Source organism: Haliotis rufescens, unplaced genomic scaffold, assembly GCF_023055435.1.
Source record: "Haliotis rufescens isolate VD_foot unplaced genomic scaffold, xgHalRufe1.0.p SCAF_12, whole genome shotgun sequence".
NCBI classification, from domain to species: domain Eukaryota; kingdom Metazoa; phylum Mollusca; class Gastropoda; order Lepetellida; family Haliotidae; genus Haliotis; species Haliotis rufescens.
In genome coordinates this window covers 7,707,904-7,734,276 of record NW_025963802.1, presented here as the reverse complement: position 1 = coordinate 7,734,276, position 26,373 = coordinate 7,707,904, and the positions used below count along the sequence as shown (strand labels likewise).

Genomic DNA, 26,373 nt, shown 5'->3' with positions numbered 1-26,373 from the left:
TACTGTGGTGATAGTTACTATGATACATGTGTGCTCACCACCACCTGCCCCTTAGAGTTACATCAAGCCGATTAGACTGAGACCAGGTACACTGTAGGAAACAGTGAGATTTGTACCCGGTCCCTTAGAGTTAGGGCACCCTAGGGCAGCCATTTAACCTAATCTCAAACCAATGTCTCAATCTCTCTACACAAATTCATTCATCCACAAGAATTCTGAGTTCCTTGGGCCAGAGTAACCCGATGTTACACTGACATCTGTCTCTCCAATGCTCTTCCATGTAAAGATGATGATGATGATGATGATGATGATGTGTGTGTTTAGTCACTAACATTGAGGTGATCCGTGGCATGTGTTTATGCTAAGTCTTACCACAAAGATAGGGATGAAATGATACAAGGTCACAATATGATACCTGTCACGATACGAATATTTTACATGGAAACATCTTGAATATAAATATTTAAGAGCAGGTTCAAAAGGAAATGCTAGCTGTAGCCACATGTTTGTAGCAGCTATTTGTAGTAGTGAACTTAAGTAATTTATTTCAGCAAGATTATCATCTTGTATCGATACAGAAAGAAACATAATGTGCATCGTATCGTGCATTAAAACTCACAATGCACCGGTGCAGCAATGTATTCCCCCCGACACACACTTTACAACCTACCTGGCAGCACACAGATTCTGGATCTCTTGCTCTATCAGACCCCGGACCCCGACACACACTTTACAACCTACCTGGCAGCACACAGATTCTGGATCTCTTGCTCTATCAGACCCCGGACCCCGACACACACTTTACAACCTACCTGGCAGCACACAGATTCTGGATTTCTTGCTCTATCAGACCCCGGACCCCGACACACACTTTACAACCTACCTGGCAGCACACAGATTCTGGATCTCTTGCTCTATCAGACCCCGGACCCCGACACACACTTTACAACCTACCTGGCAGCACACAGATTCTGGATCTCTTGCTCTATCAGACCCCGGACCCCGACACACACTTTACAACCTACCTGGCAGCACACAGATTCTGGATCTCTTGATCTATCAGACCCCGGACCCCGAAACACACTTTACAACCTACCTGGCAGCACACAGATTCTGGATTTCTTGCTCTATCAGACCCCGGACCCCGACACACACTTTACAACCTACCTGGCAGCACACAGATTCTGGATCTCTTGCTCTATCAGACCCCGGATCATTGACAGTTTCTTGCCACACCTGCAACAGTCACATGTTACCATGTTAGAGGTTAGAGGTCATGTCCATTGGTTAGTGGTCTTGTCAGAGGTTAAGCAAGTGAGTGAATGTTGTTTAGCGTCTGAATCAGCAGTGTCCTATCTATACAAGTGTCCTGTAAATAATTGACTCTGGACCAGATAATCCAGTGATTGACATCATGAGCATTGATCTATGCAATTGGGATATGATGCATACATCAACGATGCCAGTGAGCCTGATCACCTGATCCAGTTAGTTACCTCTGACCAGCTAAAGACCAATTCTTCATGGGGGCGTGTCACCAAGGGGTGTGAGAGGTTAAAAGGACATGTCATAGGTAAAAGGTGATGAGGTAAAAGAAGAGAAACAAAGAGGCAGGGTTTACCGTGTATGCAGGAAGGCCAGAGGCTTGTCCCTGGGCTGGACCTCGAACATGCTGTTGCCAGGGTTGCCAGCAAATGGGATGAGGATGGACTGCAGAAGGAGGGCCGTGATGGCCTTCACCGAGATCACCATCACCTGGCTGCGATCCACCTCCTCCTGGGAACACACACAGTTGGTTGGAATAGATCATCACAATCTTAAAGGCAGTGCTGACTGTCATCCCATAATCAAATGTACTGTTGCACAGATATATAGGGGCACCAAGCATTTAATATTCGAAAGAAGGGGTGACTTAGGCTTTGTTAGGGACTGAATATTTTTCATTTGCTACTTCAACACACACAATATTTTTCATTTGCTACTTCAACACATACAATATTTTTCATTCACTACTTCAACACACACTATATTTTTCATTCACTACTTCAACACACACTATATTTTTCATTCACTACTTCAACACACACTATATTTTTCATTCACTACTTCAACACACACTATATTTTTCATTTACTACTTCAACACATGCAATATTTTTCATTCACTTCTTCAACACACACAATAAATTTAATTCACTACTTCAACACACACAATATTTTTCATTCACTACTTCAACACATACAACATTATTCCTTTGAAGGGAGGAGCTGAAATAACCATTTTGTTTAGGAAATCCAAATCCAAATTCAGATTTTTTATATCCTAGTATTTTATGGAACAATTTATATGTGAAGAAGAAAAAACACACAAAATACAGCCTCCTCCCCCCTTCCTAGAATATCAAATGTCAGTCCCATATGATGTCATTTGAAATTAAGTAGCAGGATTATTAGTGCGGATCCTCCAGAGACACTCACCTCATGAGTTAGATCCATGCCCCCTGACACAGGGTTGAGTAGTGCTAGCAGACTCATCCACGTCTCCTCAAACTGCTGCCGACTCACCCAGCCTACAGCAACAACACAGGAGTGTAACCATGTATTGTGTGCAACCACGTATCGCAATATGTCTTATCAAGTATCTGGCATTGGATGAAAATGTTCTGGCATCTTTGTCTTACCCAGTGTGAGCCTACAGCAACAACAGTATGAGTGTAACCATGCATTGTAGAGTTGATGTGTTCAATTTCACACCCTGTATCACAATATGTTTTGTCAAGTATCTGGCATTGGAAGAAAATGTTCTGGCATCTTTGTCTTACCCAGTGTGAGCCTACCGCAACAACAGTGCGAGTGTAACCATGCATTGTAGAGTTGAGGTGTTCAATTTCACACCATGTATCACAATATGTCAAGTATTTGGCATTGGATGAAAGTGTTTCTTGTCTTACCGAGCGTGTTGACCCGCAAAACAAATTCCCTCAAGACTTCTTTCTCCTGTAGAAAGTCCACAGGTAATGGAGGTAGTTTCGTCTTCAGATCTCCTGAGGGGGAGGGAGCCCAGCCCAGCTTCCATACAAGTGGCGGTGTTCTAGCGTACGTGTTGACGAGCTGGAGCCGACCAAGACCTGCAGATTAATAGGTAAGATGAACATAATGCCATCTAGAAAGTCAGTGGTCTAACGCACTCAGTCACCGTGGAAGCTGAGTGGGTTAGATTGCTGACTTTGTGACTTTGTGTGACTAGGTGCCCCACTCTGGCAGTGTGGGTTCGAATCCTGGATGGGACTCAACCCAAAACAAGTACTAGAATCTGTACTTTAATAAAAATGTGTTATGCCAACTTTAACATTTGTCAAATGGGTAAGATGTTCAAATATATGTCACTTATCCCAGAATCATAAAAAAACACCTTAACTTGCTACATGTCCAATGAATTTGTTCAGTCAGAAGAATTTAGACTTGTCAGTTAAAATAACATGAAATCTGTCAGTTAAATCCATAAATGCAGAGAGATTGTGTTGCAAGTCATGTATATTACAGATTGAAAATTTTGAAATAAAAAATAGGATAATATATTTGTAGTGACTTGCACATAAATTGGTTTCACTTACCATGCTTATTTGACCGTTTTGTCTTGAGTCACTGACTTAGCATAATAAATGTCAGTCCCTAATAGTGGTACTAAGATTGACTGATGCCCTTATATCTAATACACTGACCACTACATTGTGACAACAACATTCAGATACTCTGAAAATCCACTCTATGTCATCAGTGAAAATCCACTCCAAGCTATTACTGACTGAAAATTGGATTGTTATGTTGTACTGACCAATGACGATGTTCCTGATAGGAGCTGCTATGACTGGGGGCAGGGGGAGACTAGTCTGGGTCTTTGGTTTCAGGCGAGTCTGTAGACAGTGAACCAACTCCGAGATCTGGTCACAAGCACGGATCAGGTAGGTCGACTCTGGAAAATAGAAGAGATGACATGAAATCATTTATTGGTTCATTGCAATCACCATGTCCTCTTTTCCCAATATATGTTTTTTGTAGGAGTTTTAGGAGTTGCTATAGACAAAACAATTACAAACCTGTCTAAAAATGACATATAAAAGGTCTGTAAAACAAACACTCTGACAATACAAGGTTTTACATGATGCAGAAATGTGCATCCTGTACACACAAATGTATAGAATGGACGAAGGAACAATCTTTAGTGCCTACCGGGGATGCACAATCATATCCATTGTATCATATTTGTGACAAGAAATGAAAAGGGCCTGTAATTACAGTATTTATTAAGTCTTACACTACAGTAGAGTACAGTACAGTACAGTACACTAAAGAACAGTACAGTACAGTGCACTACCGTACACTACACTACAGTAAACTAAAGTACAGTACACTACAGTACACTATTTCATTACTATACAGTATTTATTAAGTCTTACACTACAGTAGAGTACAGTACAGTACAGTACACTACCATACACTACGCTACAGTACACTACACTACCGTACACTACACTACACTACAGTACACTACACTATACTACAGTAGAGCACACTACACCATAGTACAGTACAGTACACTACACTATACTACAGTACAGTACACTAAAGTACAGTACACTACAGTACAGTACACTATAGTACAGCACACTACAGTACAGCACAGTACACTACAGTACAGTTCACTACACCATAGTACAGTACACTACACTATACTACAGTACAGTGCACTAAAGTACAGTAAACTATAGTACAGTACACTACAGTTCAGTACACTACAGTACAGTACACTACACCATAGTACAGTACACTACAGTACAGTAGAGTACACTACACTATAGTACAGCACACTACAGTACACTACAGTACAGTACACTACACCATAGTACAGTACAGCACACTACAGTACAGTACAGTACTCTACAGTACAGTAGAGTACACTACACTATAGTACAGCACACTACAGTACAGTACACCAAAGTACAGTACAGTACAGTACAGCACACTACAGTACAGTACACTACACTACACTACAGCAACTACAGTACAGTACACTACAGTACAGTAAACTACAGTACAGCACACTACACTACAGTACAGTACACTGCAGTACAGCACACTACAGTACAGTACACTACACTACAGCACACTACAGTACAGTACACTACAGTACACTACTACAGTACAGTACAGTACAGTACAGTACACTACACTACAATCCAGTACAGTACACTACACTATACTACAGTACAGTACACGACACTACCGTACACTACACTACCGTACACTACACTACAGTACACTACACTACAGTACAGCACACTACAGTACAGTACAGCACACTACACTACACTACACTACCGTACACTACACTACAGTACAGTACAGTACAGTACAGCACAGTACAGCACAGTACAGTACAGCACAGTACACGACACTACCGTACACTACACTACAGTACAGTACAGCACACTACAGTACAGTACACTACATTACAGTTCACTACAGTATACTTACAGTACAGTACACTATACTACAGTACACTACAGTACACTATACTACAGTACAGTACACTACAGTACACTACATTACAGTTCACTACAGTACACTTACAGTACAGTACAGTACAGTACAGTACACTATACTACAGTACACTACACTACAGTACAGTACAGTACAGTACAGTACAGTACACTACACTACACTACACTACACTACACTACACTACACTACACTTCACTACACTTCACTACACTACACTACAGTACACTTACAGTACACTTACAGTACAGTACAGTACAGTACACTATTTCATTACTTTACAGGATCCTCACATGTTCTCTTAGGACCCTTGAAACTAATTTTAGTTTTGTAGTACATGGTAACACCCTGAAATGGTCTTCAAAACATGCAAAAGGAAATACAGTTAAAGAGATTAATTCCACCAAGAAAGAATAAGGAAATCTTTCAATCTCATGTTGTACCCACCATCTCTGGAATGTGTCATGCTGTCATCCTCTCGGTCCTGGTGAGCCAACACAGCCACCTTCTCCCCTGGTAGCACCACCACTGAAACACAAGCAGCACTGCAAGACGCCTGTAGCACACTACCATGACTACAGAGGTTTTCTAGAAACACTTACTCCTCTGCTGCAGTGGTAATACATATCTGGAAACAGGCTAAGCACTGCATTCAACAGCAGTATACATAAAGTAGCCATTTCAAAAATCAGTAATCCAAATGGCATGTTGATGTGTGGTGTCAGGCAAAAACTTTTTTAAGCAAATTGTGGGAGTGGTGGGTGCTACCCTTCTTTCGAACACCTGGTGTCATAAGTGATTTTCAGTGATCCATTCATTAATTTTCACTGCTTTTTTGTCTTTTATGCCTAATGGAATATGCTTTGATGAATATCTACACAACTGAGACATGATTGATAACATGCATAAACCAAGTCAGAGAGTCTGACCACCCGATCCCCTTTGAGAACGTGTTTAGAACGGCTACTCACAAGATGACATAAGCTGGTACAGTGCGGACGTGATGGTGCACACCCACGTGGAGTGATCAGTCTGACCAATGACGGAGGAGAAGACTTGGCTCTGCAGGACGAGGGACACACACTCCAGACATGTTTGTATCTGCTCCGTGGTCGGCAGCTGGTTGTGCTGGAGCAGCCAACTCAACATCTGGAAACAAAACACTTGTATAACCTCATGTCACTATTTGTTTAATGCCGCACTCAGCAATATTCCAGCTATATGACGGCGGACTGTAAATAATTGAATCTGGACCAGACAATCCAGTGATTAATATCATGAGCATCGATCTAAGCAAATGGGATCGATGACATGCATCAACCAAGTCAGCGAGCCTGACCCACCGATCCCGTTAGTCTCCTCTTACGACAAGCATGGTAACCTTTTACAGCAAGCATGGGTTGCTGAAGACCTATTCTACCCCAGATCTTCATGGGTCACATCTATACAATGGAAACATATGTTCATACACAATACAATCTAATATATGCAGAATGCAAATGGGTATTCATTCATGCTGTGTTCATACCTTGTGGCACACATACCATGAAGGGTAAGGTAGTGCTCAACCTGAATGCTGCAGGGAGCAATATTCCATCTAGACCGAGGTGCCTGTAAATCATCGATTCAGGGCCAGACAAGCCTGTGACTGGGAGCATGAGCAGCAATTCACCCCGCCCGTGCGTGATAACATGCAACAGCCAGTCACTCACTGTAGGATTCCAATCCTCATTTAGACAGCTCTTATAAAAAGCACTGGGCAGGAGCCTACCTTGTTGATTCAGATGGCCAACAAACATGGCGTTGTTAGCAGCTGCAAGAATTGCCACTTGAAAAGACTAAGTGTAACATAATATCCAATCAACATTTCAAATTAAAGCTCATTTAAACTACTGAAAAGTCCAGATTTGAAAATATTTGAAAACAGACCAAATTCTCTTACCTCCATACAAAGAACACTAAAGCGGCACACATCCCCATGAGATTCTGCTGGCACACCTGGTTTCCATGGAAACCTCTGTACAGACACTAAATACTGCGTCAATGCTGACGTCAGTTGAAAGTTCATCACAAACCATGTACTATCCGTAAACAAATCCTCAATTCTCTCCATGTATCGAATCTCTTTGGCACTGAGAGAGAGTCTAAAATTCAGGTTTTGATGCGGAATTGGAAGGTGATTGATTATATTGTTAATATGGCGGAACAGAGTGAGCTGAGCTGCCTGGAAGAGTGTGTCTAGACTCGGCTCTGAGGGAGGCAGCTTCTGCTCAGTGTGAGTCTCCCGGTCACGATTGTATCTCACAAGTGTTCGGTACGCGCCCAGCGATATACACTCCTCTAACACTGCCAGACTGAACTCCTGAAAACAGAAACATTAAAGTCAGGTCAAATATATTTCCTTGAATAATGAGGATCATTTTATGCTGCTGTTAACAATATTCCCACAATAATACAGCAACATTCAAGCAATAATTCCAGCAACATTCAAGCAATAATTCCAGCAATATTTTGAGCAACATTACCATGATTACAGAAATAATTCCAGCAATATTTCGAGCAACATTCCAGCAATAACTCCAGCAATATTTCGAGCAACAATACAGAAATAATTCCAGCAATATTTTGAGCAACATTCCAGCAATAACTCCAGCAACATTCCAGCAATAACTCCTACAACATTCCAGCAATAACTCCAGCAACATTCCAGCAATAACTCCTACAACATTCCAGCAATAACTCCTACAACATTCCAGCAATAACTCCTACAACATTCCAGCAATAACTCCTACAACATTCCAGCAATAACTCCAACAATAATTCCAGCAATAACTCCAGCAATAATTCCAGCAATAACTCCAGCAATAACTCCAGCAATAATTCCAACAATAACTCCAGCAATAATTCCAGCAAAAACTCCAGGAATATTCCAGCAATAACTCCTACAACATTCCAGCAATAACTCCTACAACATTCCAGCAATAACTCCAGCAACATTCCAGCAATAACTCCTACAACATTCCAGCAATAACTCCTACAACATTCCAGCAATAACTCCAGCAACATTCCAGCAATAACTCCTACAACATTCCAGCAATAACTCCTACAACATTCCAGCAATACTTCCAGCAATAACTCCTACAACATTCCAGCAATAACTCCTACAACATTCCAGCAACAACTCCTACAACATTCCAGCAATAATTCCAGCAATAATTCCAGCAAAAACTCCAGGAATATTCCAGCAATAACTCCTACAACATTCCAGCAATAACTCCTACAACATTCCAGCAATAACTCCAGCAATAATTCCAGCAATAATTCCAGCATTTCTGGAATTGAACCAAAGTCATCAGCATTACAAGCAAACTTCTAAACCATAAGGCTACCCCATGATCCCAATTTATTGATGGTACAGAAAGTTGAGCCAGCTATCCCTCCACCACTCTGGAAGCGAAATGGCTGGTCCCTGATAATCACCTATGCAAGAACATCAGCTGATGATGTCTGCCCAGGCAGAGCAGCATCCCTGTCAAAGACAGGATTTGAGTGTAGTGCTTGTACTTAATCACCAAATTTGCTGATTCAACAAACCTATGTAAGTTCTTCATCTGATGACAGTTTGTACAGCAGCCTACCTTTGTCATGGTGATAGACAGAATGTCAGCGTAGTCCAGGCGCTGGAGGAGGAAGGCACACTCCCTTGTGTTGGGGTCCATCTGGAAGCACTGGTCCTTCACCACCGACAGGTAGAAGTCCTGCACAGGGAGTACACCAGGGATTACTACTGAGGCAAGCGACACTGGCAGCAGTGTGAATTTTCATACCTTTCCTTTGACCAGCAAACAAAACAACACTTCGAATGAAACCTTGACTTCATTTCACCCCTGTCCCAACAATGATTCAGCATTTCAAGGGATCAGTTTGACAAAATAAAGCGAGAAATGAAGAGACTGAAGAATGCAAAAAGGGGCTTTATTGGTAATGTAACTTAAGTCGGAAGCCTGCCTGCATCGATCTGATGTATTTTAATCTTATAAGCTAAACTGAGAATAGATGAGTTAAAATCTACTGTAAATAATGCTCAGTCTAAAAAATTTGCAGTACACACTGTCATACTTTCGTGCTTAATTCGTAATTGTCCATTTACCTTATTGACCTCAATATTTGTGACCTGTTCAGGGGTCAAGGCCAGAGGGTGAGTTTTCTCTGGTGACATGGCATGTTTGTTGTCCGGAGATTGGAGGATGAGGAACTTGTTGAGGAGGGAGACAAGGCGGGCATGTCTGCAACATAACACACACCATCACAAGAAAGTACTTAGAGAAAACATCACATTATTTACAAAAGTATGAAACTAAAAAAGAAGCATCACTTTTTGTCTAAAGCATCAACTTCAAAACAGACAAGACAAAACTCAAGATTAATAATGTCCTGCTTACTTCGAAACACATTCAGTTGAATCAACTCAAGTTATTGAGAATGAATGCAAGTACAGAGCTAATGACTTCCAAATAAAGTTGATTGGTTGGTTTGTTATTTAACACCGCACTCAGCAATATTCCAGCTATATGACGGCGGTCTGTAAATAATCGAGTCTGGACCAGACAAACCAGTGATTAATATCATGAGCATCGATCCATGCAATTGGGATCGATGACATGCATCAACCAAGTCAGCGAGCTTGACCACCCAATCCCGTTAGTCGCCTTTTACGAGAACCCAAGTCACCTTTTACGGCAAGCATGGGTTGCTGAAGACCTATTTTACCCTGAAAATCTTCTCCATATACAAATTTCTGTAGAGTGAGTAATTATTGTTTTACGTCACATCAGCAATCTTACAGCAATTCGTGGCGAGATTTCAGTAGAAAACTTTGAGATTCATCAAAATGATCAGCTCACCCAATTGATGAAGTTAGCACTGATTATCATAAAAGAAAGATTATCAAGATCATCAATGATGTTTCCAGAGAAATGAAATACAGATGAATCAGCTTCAACTGGCCTCGCCAAAGTGCCATGGTGCCTTCGAAATAAAACTGTCTTCAGGCATGAAATAAATATCAGATATTTTGTGCATTCAGACAGTTACAATATGAGATATGAAATGGCATATCTAACAAGTTGTGTCAATAATCTACCTCTGTATTAATCCATTGGATCTCATAAACTGCAGTAACTTCTCTAAATCCTCAAGTGGTAACTGCTTGCTGCTGTCCTCATAGTTCTCCGCGAGCAACATCTCAACTCGCCGACATGCGATAGTGTCGCACATCCTCGCGACAGCCAGCTGATGTGTGTTGAGAAACTTGTCTATCAGAAGCGTCAGTAACGCTCCACTCTGCGTCAGATGGATTGCTTCTATGCATTTCAGGGTCTTCTTCACAAGTGAGGGCTGAAACATTCACCAGACATTTACAGATACAGCTCTGTACCTAAAAGTTGTAGATGGATGTACATTTATAAGTGGAGACAGATGGCTGAAAAATAGGACATAAACAAGCATGAATTACTCAAAGGCATCAGTTCACCAACTTAACCAAGTTTGGTTAAGCTATCTCTCATGGCTTTGGAGTATTGCTTAAGAAACAAAATGTGATGGACGGATGGACGGACGGACAGACAGCACCCATTCCTTTTTCCACTTCAGGGGGTAATAACATGATACTTATTCAAAGTTTTGCATGCTGATTCCATGTTTCAAAGATACATAATTTTAATTTCTACTGGTGTTCTTGGTCATCTGAGCACAACCAAAGCAAACCAAACAAGCTTGATGATTAATATTTCAGCCCATGTTTGTGTTGTCTATGTTTTATACCTCCGACAGCAACAGTCCAGCCCTATCATGGTGGCATATAGCTACAGAAGTATCCCGTTAGTCGCCTCTTACGACAAGCATAGTCGCCTTTTACATTAAGCATGGGTTGCTGAAGACCTACCGTATTTTCTTGAGTATAGTGCGCACCCATGTATAATGCGCACCCCCCTCTAGCGGGTTCAATATTTTGGAAAAAAATAAATTTGAATATTATGCGCAGAAATTTTTTACACCGTACCCTTTCAGCGAAGTCCGGCAAACGAACGGGTGCCGAGAAACTTCGTCAGTACAAATTCGAAATTTGAGATAAAAAATCACCAGACATGTTTATTTACCGTTAAAAAGTATTTATTGTTCTGCTAGGCATTGTTTTATATTTAGGGATTAAGATTACCTTGCGTATTTTCTCGTAAACTAAGCTGGAAACAGCAATCAGCTGTACACACATTTTCTTGGAGTCGACCGGTGATTCGGTCAAGACACACCCAATGATATAACTTTATAAGATTTTTAATGCAAGGATCGGCAACAATTGTATCTGAAACTATTTTATTTATCAGGAATAATATATTCCATTATTTTCTTAATTATATGCAACCTTTACTAAACATATTTAAAATAATAATAACCCTAAGCGAAGCAGCTGATCGCTATTCCCGGGTATTATTTTTTACATGGAACATGTCTGACGAGTCACCGTCAAGGCTCACGCGCACGTGATCACGTGATCGCGAGAATTTCATGTTGACATAGAATCGTCAAACAAAAACAAATATGACTTTTAACGAGGCAAAGTATGTCATTTATGATATATGTATCCATTCTCTGTCAACTAAAGTTTGTTTCAAGGCGTCAATAGCGGTATTCTGACCATGGTTGCTGCTAATAACGGTGAGTTGTGCGATCTTCCGATCGCTTCACACACGATTTCGCCGAAATTAATAAAAACAATATTATAAGGAATTTTGAATAAAATCGATGAAATAAGTTACAAACATAAGTCCAGATATAAAAAGAACACTTTTTATAGCCAGACAGTGTAATTACATAAGTATTTTGCGTACTTCAGTATGGATTTGTTGACATGGTATTTCCGGTGTTTCGTGCTCACGGTAATGTCTTTCCATGGGGGGAAAAAACATCCAAACTCATAATTCGTGTATAATGCGCACCCCCTTCTACACAGCTGTGTTTTTTCGAAAAAAAAGTGCGCACTATACTCAAGAAAATACGGTATTCTACCCCGGATCTTCACAGGTCCCATATTCAAACATTAGTTCCCTGAGAACGGGAAGACACAGTTGGAAAAATGTGGGTTAGAAATGAAACCTGAAGACATAAATTTGTGGAACCCAGGCGAGCAAGCCTGCATGTTTGCCGTTTCGGTCTCAAAGGGTAGTTTGGGCATTGAATATGCATGAATTTCACTAAATGTCCTGAAGGGACAATACACATGAGCAGAAAGGGAATTCCACCGACATTCCATAGTAATGAAAGTAGTAGTCTGCCACGGTTTTCATTCATTGGGAGATGAATGCAATAACATGTGACCAATTCAGCTAATCAGAATGCAGGAATTACGATGAACACAACGGAAATTTAACTATAAGGCTATGAAGGTAGTGAAAATCAAATGTGAATGAATGCAGTTAAATCTCACCCTGGAGACATTTTCACATCTTGCATGTATGGCTTGTATGAAGAGGCTGCTGGCGGCCGAGTTGCGATGTATGGCGCTGATGAAATCCTGCACTGGTGACTCATCGGAAAGCTCAATCAGATCAGACACGTGGTTTATGATCAGCCATGTCATGTGTTCCGCATCATTTAGGTTCTCACACTGGAAATGAAGATAAACATTGAAAAATACTGCACTGATTCAGAAACTTCATGAGAGGGCATTATGTAAAACACAATGACATATTAATTTCATATACTGCAAAACATCATTAATCTGCACAGAAGGGTTCCTATTAAAACCGTCCAGCTTAGTATCAAATCATGGATAAACAGTAATGAAGACGTAGTTGTTAGAAAAGCAAGATGTCTGGATTACTGGGGTTCGGATTAACAAGGTTCACTGTAATCCTACCATGTCAATAAGCTTAGGAGCTCAAGAACATTTTGCATATACAAACTCATTGCTTTCAAAATTAAAATAAGATTCCATACCCAGGTTTCAGATTGGTTAATTTTCTAGGACACTGATTGTCATCATGGACTGACCTCTAATTTAAGAGGCACTTAGAAGTTGGAGGACTAAGTAAGGATACGATATATGGATGAACAACTTTTTTATTACAATTAGAAGTGATGTTTCGGTGTAGGTTCTAACACTGTTAACAAGCAAGTGATGTGCAGAGTATGGTTGACAAGTACTTATACAGGTATGAAGCAGTGTTTATACAGTTGAGTAGATTAGGATGAAGTTACACTGGAGTGGAGAAGCCACACAAGGGGTGATATAAGTTAAACATCATTACAGGTGAAGCCAGTAGTATAAACAAACTGACCACGTAGTCACAGAAGAGGATGAGTCCACCCCGTCTCAGCAGCTCCAGCTGACAACACTGCAGCGTCCGCTTCTTTAGGTCCACCATGTTGCCCTGGCGACTGTCACAGAATAACAGCGATATAACTAACAGTTTTGGTCCACCAGTCCTTATAATGATAACATATAGCAAAACCCTTAAAAAGGGCAAATTTCTACTTGTCCTTACACTACCTTAACTATTAGGCAGTTTGGCAAGGACTATAGGACTAGTGCCAATTTCTAACACTGGAATAACACCAAATCGAGGGCTGACTTAGACTGATATTTTGCAATTATTTCTGGGATGATATACAATACACATGAAGTCAAGAATAGCTTCCATGAACAGACGTAAGTGGAGTTGGTGGAATTTGTACTGTCACACATGTGCAGAGCAAACATTGTTAAACAGAAATATGAGCTGAATGTGAGCAGAATAAATTCATCATTAGACTTTCATCCCACCAACCTTAATACCAAACAAACCACCTCACATTGTTCTTACAAAATGCCTACAACCAAGACTGAGTGAGTATGGTTTATGCTGCTTTTACAAATATTCCACCAGAAATGGGCTTCACACATTGTAACCATGTGGGGAATCGAACCTGGTGAACTCTATTACCACTAGGCTACCCCACGGCCACCTCCACACAAGAAACATAGCCGGGTGAGTTCCCTTCCTTCTGTACTTGATAAAATGAATGAGTGACTATGGTTTTATGCCACTTCTAGCATTATTCCACCTGAAATTAGCTTCACACATTGTACCCATGTGGGATTGAACCCGTGTCTTCGGACAAGCGAACGTTTAACCACTAGGCTACCCCACCGCCCACCTAATGAAATGCATAGTATATGTAATACTGCCAAGCACTCATTTGTCATGTGAACAGACAGTTAATTTAAAAAGATGCCTTGCACAGTTTCTTTATTTCTTTTTTAAGAGCCTCCAACCTAAAAAATCTCGATGAAAATCTGATAATTTATTGTGGCCTAACATAACTTCATCTCCTCACCTAGGGCTGACCATGAGGTACTTCTGTGGTGTGTGCATCACCTGGCTCCACATGCTCTGGTCGTCAAAGTTGAGTAGGATGAGGACGTTGCACCACAGCATCGTCAGAGTTGGGTACACAGTGTTGAGCGCCAGCAGCAGCTGGTTGATCTCGCGCACACTGTACACGTTGCGAGGACAGTCCATCTGCATGATGCGCATGGCTGCCGTGGCAACGCGGCGGTACAGCCCGGACTGGAACATGTGCGTGATGTACAGGATGAGGTGGCACATCTGCTGGACCAGAAAGTGCAGGTTGTTGTCGGAGGAGTGGATGGTCACAGATTCCTTGTTCAGGGTTTCTGCACACTTGCCTATTGCTTGCAACAGGAACCTAGGGTAGAGAGTAGAGAGTTAGCTTACGGTGTATAATAGAATAAAACTGCATTTGAGCAGATACTAGTACCTGGATACCTGTGGTATAATAATAATAACAACAACAACAATAATAATTATAAAGGGAGTTGTTTTATGGCCACTTTGAACAGAATAATAAACAAAACAAAATGTCCATATCATTAATAAAAGGTGATATCAAACATTATAGTGAACAACAGCAGCTAACATATATTCTAACTCATTTTCTTAATATGTGGTTAAAGAACTTTGTGTAACAATACCATGCAAATATCTCCTCTGGGATCAGATCGCTGTAGTCCTCGATGTTGGTGTCTCTCTCCCCGGCGTCCCGCGTCAGGGGGAACGACAGCCCCACGTCCACGAGGCGAGACAACACCACCTCCTCCTTAGACTGTGAGACCAGCACTCTCATGACGGACAGCACCAGACACATCCAGCGCTGCAGGCCCTGGACACATGACTGCAGGACAGAGGCAACCCATCAGTCATGTACTAACATTACATCGCAGAGAGTGAGGGGTTAGTTTCATGAAACTTTGAACATTATTTTTGTGACAAAAACATTATGATTTATAATTTCCTTATAGTGAGTTAGTATGGTTTTGTGCCGCTTTTATCAATATTCCAGCAATATCAGGGCTGGGGACACCGGAAAATGGGATTCACACACACTGGGGATAATCTTGAAGCATGCTTGTGGTTAGTGGATCCTGCCATGGCTAAGGAATGTAACTCTGCATAGCCTTGCAGAGCATTAGAACAGTAGACGTGAAGTAAAGAAGACAGTTCTATGTTTGGCTAGCTTTTAAAACACTTTACTAGGTCTAACTATCTTTGTATTATTGATGGTATTTTCACAAAGCGTTCACAATTTGTTTGACATTGTAATCATCAACATTCCAGCTATATCATGTCAGTCTAGGAGTAATGCAAGATAAGGTAAATAATCCAAGTATTCTACATATTCCTTACAATGTCCCCTGGGGATCCGAGCAGCCCCTTCAGCAGGATGTCAACCGGTCTGAAGACGCTTGGCGCCACTGACTCAAACAACCGGTGCAGGACGTCCAGTGAAGCCTGTCGGTCAATGTTGATCTGGAACCAATGCACAAAGTTGTATCTCCACATGTCTTCTGTACCATGTGTTCCACTCACCTCAGTAAATAATGGGAGTCACCTAGGATGGCTTATAGTTAATACAACTTGAAATATCCTACACAGAGGGTTCCAATGCCAGTGAATTATCATACTGCAGTCAGCAGTCAGTTAAGTAACAGCTATTTCACCACAGTCAGTAAATAATCAAACCTGGACCAGACAAAGCAGAATGGATAGAATTAGGAGATAAAACAACTGTGTTTTGAAATTTGATGAAGTCCCACTGTAGAGTAGATACCTCTTTATTTTAATTTTGAACCGAGCGAACCCCACCACCACTCCTTCTCTTCCCTCACCAAACAATCAAAGCATCAATCCTTCTATCGTCAAAGCTATGTAAAGTGAAAGCTGACAAAGATCATAGCATTCAGACATATCCTGTAATTAATTATTGCTTGTTTATCATCATGGACATGACTTAAAGACTATCACAAGTAATGTGAAGTATGAGATATCAAATTGCTGTGTTGTTAACTACTTCTCATGTTACAATTCCTCCAAATGGAACATCTAAATCACCTGTTGTTTGGCTAGAGCTGGCAGTACAGTGTCGATGACTTGTCGAGATAGCCGCTTCCACTTGTCCTCACTCTCTCTGTGGCACTGCTGAAGAACTATCACAAACATCTCCAGCGCCTGCAGCAGCAAAAACAAATGTGGAATAAATATGGCGTGAGTGAGTGAGGTTTCACGCCCCTTTTAGCAATATTCCAGCAATATCACGTCAGGGGACACCAGAAATGAGCTTTACACTTCGTGCCCATGTGGGGAATCGAACCTGGGTCCTTAGCCTGACGAGTGAACACTTTAACCACTAGGCTACCCCACCGCCCTATGCCATGATGACACAAAGTAGACAATGGAATGGTGTATTGTTTTCTTGATGAATACACTAGCCATATCACTGCCTCCTGTTAAGGTGATTAATAATTTTGTCTGGACCTGACAAACCACCGACAGATATGAGCAACAATTCAGGCTGTTGGGGTATGATGACATGCAATCAACCAAGTCACTGTGTCAGACCGTCTGAACGACTAAGTTGTCTCAACCAACAAGCATAGGTTGCTATCCTAACAACCACAGGTTACTATCCTAACAAGCATAGGTTACTATCCTAACAAGCATAGGTTACTATCCTAACAAGCATAGGTTACTATCCTAACAAGCATAGGTTACTATCCTAACAAGCACAGGTTACTATCCTAACAAGCATAGGTTACTATCCTAACCAGGAATCCCCATGGGGTATCTAATAAACTTACAGTCCAGCCTTATAGGTCTTCGTCTGAAATACATCACTGTGTTTGTTTGTATGTTGTTTAACGCCGCACTCAGAAATATTCCAGCTATATGGCGGCGGTCTGTAAATAATCGTGTCTGGGCCAGACATGACAGCGGTCTATACATAATTTTGTCTGGACCAGACAATCCAGTGATTGGTGTCATGAGCATCGATCAACCCAATTAGGATACGATGACATGCATCAGTCAAGTCGGCGACCTTGACAACACTGTGGCTACGTACTAATCAAGAGAAGTTAAAGAACGTCAGATTTTATAATATTACAACAGTTAATCTGCTATGTCAGGGTGTTCTATTACTCTTTTTTGACTTGTATACATTATAACTTGCCAGTGATAACTTTCACTGCATACTCCAAATAATCAAGTAAGGTAAACTAGCTTCACACATGTGGGGAATGGAACCATGGTCTTCGGTGTGACGAGTGAACGTTTTAACCACTAGGCTATCCCACCACCCCCTGATGTATGTATTACCTGATAGTAGTTGATGAGGCGCAGCAGCATGGACACCACCACCTCCCTCTGCGTCTCCAGCTCCTTCCCTACATCTGACTTGCTATTGCCACGGAGCAGGAACAGGTCATACACCACGCAGCGCAGAGCTGGGATAGCTGTAACATGCATTCCCAAACCTCATACATATATTGTGTGTAGTCCAGCTAGTCAATTACTCTATTTGTTTACTTATTGTTTCAATGCCACACTCAGCACTATTACAGCAATAAGCAAGATTTGGCCAGACTGACCAGCTACTGATCAACAAGCCATGCAATCAGGGTACAATGATATCAATCAACTAAATCACTGATTCTGACCACCCATTTCATTCATTCGACCCTTACAAACTTAGTTCGGTAATTCTAACCTTGTATTAGTGTACTAATCTAATGAATTTACAGTACAACCTTAAACATGTTAAAGGTGCTGGTCCAAAATACATCAGCGAGCTTATACAATAATACCAATGACAACATTACGGGTAAGTAGCTATCAACTCCTAATTGTCCCTCAAATGCAAACACAATCATTTGGCCACCTTTCAAGTCTGGTCCTGTTCCTTGCAACAACATTCTCACCAACATGAAGAGTGCAAAGGACTTCCATAAATTCAAAGGATTGTAAACACACATTGGAATCTGCCTATAATCTTTACAGAACTCATGCAATTCATGCTAAGAGCACTACTGAGCAGGTCCTATGACATCCTCGGTTATCCACGGTATTATATCTCTGTTCTGTCACGATAGATAACCTGGACACATTTGCCCCAATAGATTCATTTTGAGTCCATAAAAAAGCTTCAATTTTAAATGGGCGATACTAAAAATAGCTGTACACTCAAATTACACCAAATAAGCTAAAAAAACAATAATGGTCTTGGTTCTCAGGCACCGTCCGAATCATCATAAAGTTTACCGCACGTTTCGTTTTTATTTCCATTTTAAAACACACAAAAAATCATCCTTAAATATTCCAAGTCCAACGGTAGTCAAATACTGTATTCCAGTATTTTCCTCATCAAGGAATACATTTAAGTAGGGAGGCTACAGACTTGTTTGAACAATCAAAAACAAAACAAAACAAACTGCCTGCACACCACTATATTTTCAAAAGCCATTGCCTGAGAACCAATTCTTTTATTTTTTTTAAGCCTAAGCGAGAGAAATTCTGTAATAATGAATGCTAAGAGAGATGAGAGACGGTGACATCACTTCTTAAACAAGCTATGGTGTTGAATGTGTCCAGGGTACTTACCATAACAGAATGGATATGATACACTCGATATTCGAGGATGGTCTTATCAGAATACTGTCACTTAATAACTCCCTATGTTATCCTTAGATTAACTATGAAACAAATACTGTCGCTCATCACAGTGACACTGGCTGAGGCTACAATGCATGCCCTTGTCACCCCACTGAACACGAGTGGAAACTCACCATGCGTTGTGGGCTGTAGTCCGCTGGCCATGATGCCGTCACATCGGTGTATAATCCGAGGCATGTCAATGATGGACTTGCTGTGGAACCTCTCGTACGACAACATCACCAGGAACTGGAATATGTGTGGCACCAGCATCTCAGAGTTCCTGGAAACAGTGAAGAGCGTCAGCAGGAAGGATCAGAGTTTATCATTACAAGTCGCCAGCTTGTAACAACTAATACAAGTGAGACACTTCTCACATCACAGTTGACCCTGTTAGCATGATCATCACAAAGAATAACATACAGAGTGAGTGAGTGAGTGAGTGAGTGAGTGAGTGAGTGAGTGAGTGAGTGAGTGAGTGAGTGAGTGAGTTGGGTTTAACGTCGCTTTTAACAGTATTACAGTTATATCACGGCGTGTCAGCTTAATGTGGGAGGAAAGCCCGAAGTGATGCAGGTCTCAGACGTTTACCACTTCGTTGAAACCCACGAGCACAGGTATGGTGCTGACAAACCTAGAAGCATAATCGGGGCGAACCGGGATTCGAACCCACAATCATAGCTTTCTGGCATGCCCAAGGGATGCAACTCTGCACAGCGAATCGCGGCGCCTTAGACGACTGGGCCACCCATGCCCCCAACATACAGAGAGAATGATAGCGGACACATGATAGAACTACAGTCATTGTCGCACACATATACTTCAATTAAATAATTCTTCGTAACTTGTAATGATAAAGTTGTTACATGTGGCAATAGTGACAAATGTAACTTATAATAACAAGAAGCCCATTGCTTTAGGATCAGGTTTTGAACTGTCATTTTTAGGAGTGACAATGAGAGAATGAGTTGTTTTCAATGCCACTTTGAACGGTATTCCGATCATATCACAGTGTGGCAGCTCGATGTCAGAGAAAAGCCCAAAGTGATGCAGGTCTCAGATGTTTTCCACTCTGGTAAAAACCACGAGCACGGGTATGGTGCTGACAAACAGTAATATAATAGGGGCAGACTACGATTCCAAGCCATGCTCCAAGGTTTCTGGCAAGAGGGACACAACTCTGCACATTGTACCTATGTTGGGAATCGAACCCGGTTCCTCGGCGTGACGAGCGATTGCCTTAACCACTATGCTACCCCACCGCCCTTCACCTGATGAAGTTGTTGTCCCCATAAAAAGTGTCATGTAAGCGTGGTACTGTACCAGAATCCCAAAGGACAACCCATATATCACAGAGATATCTAATATGAAATGTGAAAAGTTGAAACCAAGAAGAGTGTGGAAAGCAAAGTGTCTGTATCTCACCTGATCTGGCCCTCCTCAATGAACTCAAACTGTTTTAGTACAAAACCAATGAAGATTTGGTCAGAGTCAAGGAGACAGTAGTTGACTCTGAGTTGCACCAGCTGGGCCAGAAGGTCAAGGACTTGGCGCTGGAGTTCTAGCGAGCTTGTCACAGTGTACTGCTTCAAGGATTTGATGACTAACGGCTCGAACAGGCGAATGTAGGATGCTATCGCTGACTGAAATACAAGACAATGAAACAGAACTTGAGGATGGTAGTGAGTCTGGAGTAATGTGAGTAACATTTGGTGCAAAAAATAGGGAGTCACTGAGCATTATTTTGGCAGTAAGCTTAAAATTTACTTCTTCACAGTACACTTCTCTGAATAACATGAAGTTGGATGTGTCTATTAATTAAACCACCCTGGGGACATTTGTTGTTGAAGACATTGCTGTACCTTATCCACTTTGCTTCCGGGCTTTAGGATGGCTGGAGTTTTCCTCTCAACTCTCTTCCTCAGCCACATCAGTGAACTGCAACACACACATCAACATATTTCACTACACCAGAAACCGGCGTCCACATTCTATCCAAATGGAGTGAAGAATCCAGGTGTATTATTGACAGCTAATTGTACCAAAAGATGACAATAAATGGATCAAATAAGCCCAAACTGTGCTTATGATCACTGATTAATTATATAAGTGCAAATACACAAATAGCTTAGCTAATAAAATGAGAGTAGCTAAAACAACACTTTGACAAGATACCAACCAGATGCGTAGGCAGCCAATTAAGTCGGCAACGACCATTTAGCACCTGAGTTAATAAACTCTGGGCCACTAGACAATTCTGACACTGGAAAGAGACATAACTCTGCACAGCAAATCACAACACCTTAAACTGCTGGGCCACTAGAGCCCAACCTGTGGAGGCTGCTGAGACTGACCTCTGTGATTCCTCCTGGTCCGTCTGGTTGGCTGCTCGGAGGAAGGCCCCGGCGAAGGAGTGGGTCATGAGTGAGTAGGGCTGGTTGAGACAACACTGGTAGATGCCTGGCTTCAGGCCTGTCATGACCCTCATGGGTTTGCCAGGCTTGCGGCTGTGGAACACACTCTGCTGGCTCTCCCACTGGTTGGCAAGGTTGGTGCCAAACAGAGCCTTCAACAGCTGCAAGGTCAAACAACAGTTGTCCTCAGTTCTAACAGTTTATGTTCGAGTCTCAGGGGTGAATGATTTGTTTGTTTGTTGTTTAATGCCAATGCAATATGCCAGATATATAACGGCAGTCTGTAAATAATTGTGTCTGGGCCGTACAATCCAGTGATTGACATCATGAGCATGCATCCACACAATTGGGATACGATGACATGCATCAACCAAGTCAGCGAGCCTGACAACCCAAATCGGCACATACAACAAGCATTGTTGCCTTTTACATCAAGCATGTGTTGCTGAAGACCTATTCTACACCAGATCTTCATGGGGCAGGAGTGAATGGGTGAATAATTATTCCAGCTATTACACAGAGGCCTGTATCGAACTCAAATCAACTAGCTAGTTCACACACTGTAAACCATCAGACCCTCTTTAGTGAGGTTTTAGGACAAGCATAGGGACTGGGGACCTATTTTTCCCTGAAATCCCAATGATGGATAGAACTGATGTCACCCTTTCCTCAGTTTCAGCACTGTTCCAAAACAAATACGTATGGTTTGTGTAAAAATATTATTCAAACTTATCCTGATTCATACGCATGAGCACCCACCCGGCCTCCCCTCTCTCCACTGATGTGTTTTCGGACCATTAAGTAGGGTTAAAGAGAGCATGACGAGTTAGCCTGCAACCTCGGGGTATCCCGGTACTTGTCATGTACGCTTAACGGAACAAAATGCACTCACTAACCTTTATGTTTATTCGTGTTCTCTGTATCAGATATCATTCATGTTATCAAACAATGCATATTTTACTGATAAAAGTTCATTTTTTACATTAGTAGCTCCGAGTAAAAGACGGGCCTCGCACTCTGTTTGACAAGGGAGAGAACTCCATCGTATGAGAAAAGTTGTGTATGGAGGTCCGAATTGGACAAAAAAAGGACATAATTCTACCAACCACTCCGTATGATCATGCCAGACATCAGTGATTTGTCCAGACAAGTGCAAAGACAGCACAAGTAAGATTCTAAATGTGTTATCAGCAATAGGTATTCAATGCATATTTACCGAAAAGTAAGAGAAAAATATTTTTATAAGTCAACATCAAAATATCAGAAATGATATTTTAAAATTGTTTAAAAAAAATTGGATGACAATAATTTGTCACAAAATGGAAAAATGTTAAAAGTCAACAATAAATATATAAAAAGCACTCCTAGTATGCCCAAAGTATGTATTTATCTTTTGGTTACTAGTGAAGAACGTATTTCTAAGTTTGGCATTATGGCCCTTATGATCTCCCAATAGATTCTGGGCACAGAGCGGGAAAAAATGTGCGGACTACGTAACTTCCATTACCTCATTAGTCGCCATGAATATGCAGATGATCTAGTTCAGGTCGATAGAGAAAGTTTACTTGGGGAACTGCGGGTTATATCGTTGGATAGATGGGGGTAAGGCAATATTACAACAGATGCCAGAAATATGTATCAACGGATTAATAACTCCTTACTTACAGCAGACGGAACATTCCGAGGAAATTGAAATTGAGCACTTCCTGGTTACTGATTTGCATTAATAGACAGCCGCTAAGAGGCGTGTCCCGCGTGAACTATCGGAAATCACAAATGCCGCGATGAATGCCGCGGTACCATGGGGTCCGAGTATACTAGTCTCGGTCATATGGTTCCGGTGCACCTGCGCGGACACAGGGTGCGTAGGGGTGAGAGTTTTCTCTGTTCTCTGGGAACACAGGACGTTTCCGCTACCCACTCTTATAATTAAATAAAGCTACCACATGCTCCCAACAAAGTGTGACATGTTACCTGTTGGACACACAACACTGTGAAAGTGGGCTCCATGGTCATAGTGCTCTTGAGGTAGCCCAGGAACTCCTCAGCATACTTTCCGATGTCAAAGAGTGTGGCAATCTCAAGGATCTGGGAGAAGACCGCCAGCGTCACCTTCAGCAGGTTACAGAACTTGTCGGAGCTGTTCAGGTCCAGGGAGATCTGGGGTCAACAGTCAGACATTAGTTGACATAGCCGGCCAACTGGCTGGTTGTACATGGACTGACACACTATGAAAATGCAGAGTGGAATTTGTGAAATAATGTTTAGCGAACTGACATAAAACAAAGATATTGGTGTGTCATAGTAAGGCTTACAGGCATGCAACATTGCAATAATGTTGTCTGAGTTTGAATCCTCATTCATGTTGTCATACCTGGTCATAAGCTTCCAGTGACTTGATACGTATCAAAAGTCAAGATCCCCTATGCATTTTCAAAGTGTTTCAGTGTATGTAATGTGTAAGGTTACTGAGAAAACTAAACGCAAAGGATGGCTAGTGTTGCACAATCCCAGCTAATTTCTTCAAAACAAGGTCTCTTTGTCTCAAAACTCAATTGCATGATGTCCATAAATGTAGTGGTTTATATCCTGATTACTGAGAGATAATGTCTCATGTTAAAACAAGGTACATGTACTTATAACAACACCTAGTAGACTGGACAAAAAGTTACCAATTAGAGTAGAGAAATATTTCGTTTTGTGATAGGTATTCATGCTATACAGAGTGGCCTCCCCTGACTGACCTTGTAATTAGAGTAAGCTCCCCTGAGCATCTCGTACACCTTCATATACTGAGGCAGGCTGTAAAACATCCCCAGTCCATCCTTCTTGCTTTTCTCCTTCTCAGGCTCCTTCTGGTCTGTGTTCGGGAAAGATGTCATTTATGAAACCTTTGCAACACTGGGTACCTCCTGTTTTAACCCCGATTCCCCAAGGGATGTAATTAGGCAAGTCTTGTCATTATCATGTCAAAGGCTCTACATGTCTTGATGGAAATTAAAGCAATTCACCGTTGCATGACAAATTTACACATTACTGCAATTCGCCTAGACATGTATTGACTTAAGTTTTAATTTTTGTATTAATTTACTAAAGTTTGCAATAACCCAGCTTGATAACTACTTGGGTTAGCATTACTTCACCCATTACAAAACAAAATGCTAAATCTGATTGCATGGAGAACCAGAATAATGTAAAAAGACATAGCAACAACCTTGTTAGCTGGGCACGTGGAACATGGGGAATTTCATGCAACAACACTGTGATTAACTGTCCCAAGACAGATCATATTGTGACTCCAAGTCGTAGTAGTACATGGGGTAGGAGCAGTGTTTGAAATAAAAAAGAATTGCTAGATTGCCATCAGAACCCATAGACTTAGAAGCTGCAGGCCCTGATAAAACTCTTCAGGCCCTCATTAAATAAAAACTGCAGCTTATTGAGACAAAAAAAACATGTAATTTTACTGCAGGCCATAAGGATCCATACAACTTTGAAACTACAGGCCCAACACAAAATCTACCTGCCTAAGGCCTACGTGCAGGCGCTTATTTCGAACACTGGGTAGGAGTAGTGTTACATCCCTGTGCTGTTCTCAATTGTTTCTGTAAAATTCTTGTCTTGAAATTGTGATATGTTTCGATACCTGAGGTAGGCGTATCGTTACTGTTAATGGCCACCAACCTTTCTGCGGTGTTTTCTTGTCAGACTTGGCATCCCCTGCCTGACCCGCCCCTGCTCCACCCTGCGACTCCTTGTCTCCCTTCACCTTCCGCTTGACCGGGCTGAGGGAGGGGGCATTGGGCAGGGATGGGAGGGAGGGCTTCATCTGGGGAGGCCCTGGCACCTGCTCATCTATCACATGGGCACACGCATTCAGCACCCTGTCAAGGAATATCAGCATGTACACACACAGAGAACCAGCATTCGCCCAAGGTCTCCATCATCCCGGAAGACCAACAAGTTGGGAACAAAACCTCATAGAATTTAAGGATGTCTGCTGGTATGTAATACACTCACTGACAAAAGAAACACAAATACCATACATGCTGGTTAATATATGAATAATTACTCATTTTCAAGAGATAAAAGATCGGCTCAACACACAAACGAACATACTAGTATGTTGTGTGAATCGACGCTTATGAACGCATCACATGTGACGTCATAGATCCATGACTCAAGATGCATTTGTCTCGTGCAGGATTAGCGTGTAAAGTGTGGAAATCAAGTGACGCATATCGTGTAATAGCCATAAGTAAGCTGATCTGCAGTGCTTAAATAGGTGTGCCATGTTTCATTAAGCGATCTTGCACTACGACTGCCTTAAGTCTGTGTGTAAGTCTTTTTTGTTTG

The 26,373-nt window shown here is 41.6% G+C and overlaps 1 protein-coding gene across 2 annotated transcripts in view; it reads right to left on the bottom strand.

The window, feature by feature from the left end:
- LOC124141221 (huntingtin-like) overlaps window positions 1-26,373 on the bottom strand; it is a 65,359-nt gene that overhangs the window by 13,494 nt on the left and 25,492 nt on the right. For both annotated transcript variants that reach the window (XM_046509159.2, XM_046509160.2), the window contains exons 18-42: window positions 25,702-25,901; window positions 24,762-24,877; window positions 23,992-24,177; window positions 21,958-22,178; window positions 21,466-21,541; window positions 21,029-21,246; window positions 19,738-19,886; window positions 18,272-18,408; window positions 17,009-17,125; window positions 16,304-16,426; window positions 15,592-15,791; window positions 14,934-15,305; window positions 13,895-13,994; window positions 13,042-13,221; window positions 10,702-10,955; window positions 9,709-9,844; window positions 9,197-9,316; window positions 7,501-7,920; window positions 6,530-6,707; window positions 6,006-6,086; window positions 3,835-3,972; window positions 2,951-3,127; window positions 2,478-2,569; window positions 1,622-1,776; window positions 1,168-1,236 (exon numbers count right to left, since the gene is read on the bottom strand). In XM_046509159.2, the coding sequence (XP_046365115.2) occupies window positions 1,168-1,236; window positions 1,622-1,776; window positions 2,478-2,569; window positions 2,951-3,127; window positions 3,835-3,972; window positions 6,006-6,086; window positions 6,530-6,707; window positions 7,501-7,920; window positions 9,197-9,316; window positions 9,709-9,844; window positions 10,702-10,955; window positions 13,042-13,221; window positions 13,895-13,994; window positions 14,934-15,305; window positions 15,592-15,791; window positions 16,304-16,426; window positions 17,009-17,125; window positions 18,272-18,408; window positions 19,738-19,886; window positions 21,029-21,246; window positions 21,466-21,541; window positions 21,958-22,178; window positions 23,992-24,177; window positions 24,762-24,877; window positions 25,702-25,901 (4,215 nt within the window). The remainder of the gene's footprint in view (window positions 1-1,167; window positions 1,237-1,621; window positions 1,777-2,477; window positions 2,570-2,950; window positions 3,128-3,834; window positions 3,973-6,005; window positions 6,087-6,529; window positions 6,708-7,500; window positions 7,921-9,196; window positions 9,317-9,708; window positions 9,845-10,701; window positions 10,956-13,041; window positions 13,222-13,894; window positions 13,995-14,933; window positions 15,306-15,591; window positions 15,792-16,303; window positions 16,427-17,008; window positions 17,126-18,271; window positions 18,409-19,737; window positions 19,887-21,028; window positions 21,247-21,465; window positions 21,542-21,957; window positions 22,179-23,991; window positions 24,178-24,761; window positions 24,878-25,701; window positions 25,902-26,373) is intronic.